This window comes from Magnolia sinica, chromosome 14, assembly GCF_029962835.1.
Source record: "Magnolia sinica isolate HGM2019 chromosome 14, MsV1, whole genome shotgun sequence".
Lineage (NCBI taxonomy): Eukaryota > Viridiplantae > Streptophyta > Magnoliopsida > Magnoliales > Magnoliaceae > Magnolia > Magnolia sinica.
In genome coordinates, this window is record NC_080586.1 from 72,257,607 (window position 1) to 72,263,606 (window position 6,000).

The 6,000-nt window shown below is 36.5% G+C and overlaps 1 protein-coding gene across 1 annotated transcript in view; it reads left to right on the forward strand.

The window, feature by feature from the left end:
• The window catches only part of LOC131226151 (E3 ubiquitin-protein ligase SP1), a 29,186-nt gene extending 25,479 nt beyond the window's left edge, over positions 1-3,707 (forward strand). Inside the window, exons 7-8 of the mRNA XM_058221868.1 lie at positions 3,380-3,492; positions 3,569-3,707. Of these exons, the coding sequence (XP_058077851.1) occupies positions 3,380-3,492; positions 3,569-3,683 (228 nt within the window). The 3' untranslated portion in view covers positions 3,684-3,707. The remainder of the gene's footprint in view (positions 1-3,379; positions 3,493-3,568) is intronic.
• Positions 3,708-6,000: the final 2,293 nt, after the last annotated feature.

Sequence of the window (6,000 nt, forward strand, 5' to 3'; positions counted from 1 at the left end):
CTAAGCCATTTCCCTAATAGCAAAGGACAAATGTCTTCTTTTCCAACACGATAGCTTCCTTTCAAACCTTTCCACCATCTTATCCCACAAGTATTTTGGCGGTTTTCCTATGCATGGTGGTAAGCCTAAATAGGTTGAAGGAGATGAGCCTAATCGACAACCAAATATTCTAGCATATTCACCCATCTCTTCCCTAGATAAATGAATGTATCCAACAATTTACATTTACTTATGTTTTGAGAGAGGTTTCAGTATGTTTAGTGAATTACTAAGGATGGGTGGTTTTTGCTTTTCTATGAAAAGCCTAGAACTACTTGTGTTTATTGCACATCTTTAATCCATTTATGATCCTTAAAATAATATCATGGAGTAACAAAAAGCCTTGCATCATCGCATAAGCGATCGCTTAGGCTGATGGCTTCTTTTTTCTTTTGAAAATTTATAAAAAAAAAAGGGAAAAAATAGTTTTATTTTTATTTTTAAAGAAAAACTTTGTATAATTGCTACAAGTGATTGGATTGGGTTTATTTTCCTATTTCATTGTAGTTTGACTATTAGGCCATCTATATGTTGAGTTATATTATGTTATATGTAACAAAACAAATTTAAATAATCAACAAGCTACTCTAAGAAAGAATTAATTATCGAAAATTACTAATATAGAAATTGTATTGATAACTTGAATCTTGATGAGTTGATGCATACAATACAAGTTACAAGTTACATCTTATTACAATCTACAAGAAACTTGATTGTTGGCCATTATGGCATGGCATACTTCCTGCATGGCATATGCAACCACGGCATAAGTGATCAACTACCATAGGAGTCTAGCCCTCTTTTGGTTGAGAGAGGACGTTAATTGGTTCAAGACAATGCTTCACCTTAATTACCCATGTGCTCTTTTTCTTTTCTTTTAAAATCATTTTCATGTCCTTTCATAATGCACAGTTTAATGATTCGAAAAACTAATTGCATGTAAAGTTTTTACCCTAGCAACTTGTGTGATATATAATAGGGATGCTGCATGTGTGCATGCATGCACACACATGCACATGCACATAGAGACGCATGCATGCACACACATGCACATAGAGATGCATGCATGCACACACACACATGCACATAGAGACGCATAAACAGACACACTTATGTGTGCGTGCGCACATGATTAGGGGGATTAGCTATCATATGAGTCTAGCCCTCTATTGGTGGAGAGAGGACATTAATCGGTTCAAAGACAATTCTTCATCTTAATTACCTAAGTTCTCTTTCTTTCTTTTTCTTGCTTCACCTTAATTACCTAGTTTGTGGGTCACTTCTGGCACACTTTATGGGAGTGGTAGGGGACTAAGCTTCAATTCTCTAGCACATACCATCTTCAAACAAGCTTCAATTCTCTAGCACATACCATCTTCAAACAGACGACCAAATTGAGGTAGTCAACTCAGTGGGACTTGGCTCTATCCTAGGCCGAGTTTGCCTACAATGACTCAGTAAATCATACCATTGGTAAATTCCCATATGAAATTGTAAATGGGAGAATGTCCACATCATGTACTTGACTAGTCCCATTAATGGTACAAGATCAAGTGAGTAAAGATGTTTCTCCAAGCACATCCAAGAATTGCAAGCTCATATAAAGAAGAAGATTGAAGAAGGCACCGAAAAGCTGAGAATGAAAATCGATGAGAAAAGATATATAAAGAAGGTGACTTAATTATGGTTTATTTCCACCAAGAAAGTTTTCCGAGGGAAACTTATAATAAGCTCAAGTCTAAAAGGATTGGTTCATGCTAAGTCAAAAGGAAGTTGGGTGACAATGCCAATGAGATCTAGTTGCTAGACAACTTAGATATCTTGTTGACTTTCACTGTGGCAGATCTGTTTTGAGTATCATGGTAAGGTGTCTGGCATGCAAGATGAATCCATTATCGACATGGATAAACAACTCCCAAAGAAAAAGAAGAAAGAAGTTGAACAAGTGTTGCGAATGAAGATTATTGACACTTGATGGGGCCAATATAGGCAATACTTGGTGAAATGGAAGAGTAGGTCCTATTCTGAATGCACAAGGATCACAAGTGATGAATTGAAAAGATTGGATCCGAACCTCAACAATTTGTATGAAGCGTCTAACTCGTCAAAGTCGAGTTCTTTCTAATTCGAAGGGAATGATGTAAGCCCCCGGCCCACTTAGGCCCACCATAGGTCCTAATAATGACGTAAGCCATGGCCGACCGTAGGGCCCAACATATGTTGATTTTTGGACTTTTTATTTATAGAATTTGGTGGGCCTAAATCAAAGATTGTAATTTACTACTTTTTGAAGATATGGGGGTTGATTTAAAGATGTGATTGGAGATATGAGGGGGATGTGATTCAAGATATGGGACTGATTTAGAGATGTAATTAGGATTTAAGATATGTGACTGATTTAGAGATGTAATTAGGATTATTTTCTATATTTTCTTTTACTATTATTAGGTTAGATTTTACCATCTTAGTTAGACTAGATTGATTTCAAGTCAACCATGATGAATTTATAATCAATTTCCTAGTTGGGGGGATTCTCATTAAGTATTCACATAGAGTCTATAAAGCTACGTAGAACTCGTCAATTAAGTTGAACACCAACCACTGGTGAAGACCCACTGCTACTTGGAACTTGTCAATTTGACTCCAAGCATTTATCACTCTCGCAATCGTACGTATCTTTAACAATGTCGAGATATCCTCCGGGGACCTCATTCCTCCCCACCACCCACTACCTAACCACTATAGTAATCTATTGTGTGCTTTCTCTAGATCTATAAAGCTATTTGTAGATTCTTTCTCGTTTCTCGATACTTTTTCCTCAAATTTCTAAAACTATATATATATATATATATATATATATATATATATATATATATATATATATATATATATATATATATGTCCTTGACATGAAGCCAAACTGATTTTCTGATGTCCTTATTTCTCATCTTGTTGTTCCACCACCCCTCCTAGAGCTTCATAGTGTGACTTATAAGTTTGATCCCTGAACTTCATGTATCTCCGTTGATATTTTTAAATAGGCACCGTGATGCTTCTCCTAAACCCACCTAGCATTTGCATTGCCTGTATACATACATAATTACATATGCATATATAGCTTTTTTCAGTCAATTCAAGTTATCTGGTATTTATTTAATTCATTTAATTAACTTTCAGGTAATTTAACTTCTTGAATATCGGGAAGCATCCGTTTTGGTGAAATTAATAGATTATTATGGTGTTTTGTTTGTTTGCAAGCTGTAACCCATGCTATGTATTATATTTCCTTTCACTTGCCACATTTTTTTAATAGTATTTTCCTTCTATTTTGTTTGCTTAGGCTAGTAAGCACGACATTGGAACTATCCGGATTCAGAAACCCCATGAAGGTCCATTTTACGTGTCCCCCAGAAATATCGATCAGCTCATTGCATATCTTGGAAAATGGGCGAGGTTGTTCTCTGATATTTATGAAAAATTGCTTATTTTGGTTATTTGTAGCAAAAGATCTGAAAGATGTTTTTAACAGGTTGTGTCAATATGCATCTGTGGGGTTCTCGGTTTTTGGTGTTTATTTGCTTGCTAAGCATGCCGTCAGTTTCATCCTTAAAAGAAGACGACGAAAGGATCTGCAGAGAAGGTAAAGTTTCATTGGCGTTTCATCATTAACTGGCTATCTAGAACTAAATAAATTGCTGAATGATGCATTGTTCTTAGAAAGCAATGGAAGGTATCTTTTATGAGAAAGGATCTGGTGTCATCACTTATAGCTAAGTTAGAATTCATGTATGTGTTCTTATTGATGATTTTATCTGCATTCATGTAGCAGGCATTTACGAGATTTGGACCTTTTATCTGCTGGCCTGGTTGTCGATGTGGCATATCTCAAAAATTACACTGTTCAAATCACCCAAGCCAACTATTTGAGGAGGACAGCTAGATTTTTAAAAATAAAATAAAATAAACAGTCAACATTTAGTGGGTGGAGGTCCTCTAGTTGGGCACTGGAATCATTCATCCACTGAGTTTTGGGGTATGGTCTGTCCACAGTAACAAGCAACGGATGAATAGTCCAGAATAAAGATCTTTTAAGCATGTGCCAGGTGTATGGAAATGCAGCTAGATTTAGATAATGTTTTTTAACATCCCCATCTTTTCCCTTATTTATTATCGTTCAACTTCGTAAATTTTTTGAATTTTAAAAATATTTTATATTTCCAAATTTGACAACACCTCAAATGATTGAAGTTATTGGGAACAAAAATAATTATCCTTGAACTTTGTAAGTTATATGAATTCAATAACTATTTGGCAAATCCAAGAATCAACAAAACTGCAAATTATTATGGACCATGAGGTTATTTGGAACAGACTCTTATCCTTGAACTACGTATATTTTATGAACTCAAAAATCTATTTGATAATTCCAATAATCGACAAATGACTATGTTCCTTGAAGTTCTTTAGAACAAAATAGTTATTGAAATTTTGCTATCCTAAGTATACCATGGCCCCAGGGCCATTTACATTAGTCCTAGGCCTATATAAGCATCTAAACCCACCCCTCTCTCACTCCATACGAATTTGTAAACCCTAGTAGAGAGAAGAGAGCAAAGAGAGAAGGAAAGAGAGAGAAAGTGAGAGAAAAAGTTAGAGACTGCTCCTGGGATCCTTCCCTACCACTCCACATGCTGAATCCCCTCTTTTGTGTCGCTATACCGACAATTTCATTCCGTTTTCGAGTAAGAAATTCTAACCCTAATCAGTTTAGGGATTCAAATAGAGTAAATGGTGAAAGAGCTAACCTATTTCATTCTATAGGTTCGTTGTGCCGTGGCGAGACTTAGTATTTAAACTGAGTTTGACACTTGTTTATCGGCGAAAGGTGCGGACTATAAACGTTTAGGTTATGATTTTTCAAGGCTTTCAATATCAGCAATGATTTATGTCTGACTTGATTGCAATCACATATGCTTAGACACGATGTTTTCCGTATATTTCACATATATGTATACTAGGTTGATTGTAAATGCATTCTACGTGCTTGTTGAAATGTCTGAATGAATATGGAATTATGATTTGTGCTTGCCATGATTATTGAATGCAAATACATGATTGTTGTCTGTGTGGCAACTCCTATGTGGAAGGATTTGCTATAATATGCATTTTAACTAAACTATTATATGTATGTGATATGTGTAGTCTAAGTGTTTGATAAAATGACTGAATGAGAAAATGCTTGTTTAAATATATGTAATGAGGGTGTTGAGATAGGAGTCTCAATCCCCTTATCTATGGTTGAAGTTTCCTTCATGTAACCTATCTTACTACTATGTGATTTATGGAGGAAATGCCTATGTATGTTAACATGTACTTTATGTACTCATTAAAATGCTTATATGAGAATTATGTTTAAATTGGTTGCTATCTGCTGTTTGGACTAGCACATATGAATGCCTATTGTTTGGAGTGTGATTTGGGGCTACGATGTAGTCCAGGCAATCGGTAATGGTTTACGATTTGTGGCCGAGGTTGTTTCGCCACACTAAATACGTTCGATGAATCTGAGTTGTACGGAGATTAACAACAGTGGTTAGGCCACAAGGAGTGCGTATGCACTCCATGTCGATTAATTCAACGCACGCTCGTACTAGTCGAGCTTGTCGAGTAACTCGATTGGCCTAATGTATGTTCAACATGTATGGACGCCATCGCTTGAATCTAAGGTACCAAACTCACAAATGCAAAAAGCCCGTTTAACCTTCGTACCTCGATCCGCTAAGACTCATGAGCTAGGCATGGTGGTATGGGATACCGTGCTCGTGTCCTACGCCTGGGCAACGAGCCTCCCGTAGTGACCAAAGGAGCAACCCAAACTCGTGAGCCGAATATGGTGGTATGAGACACCGTATTCGAGCCGTCGGCCTACGATCAGGTGATGAGCCCGTAGTGACCTCGAGT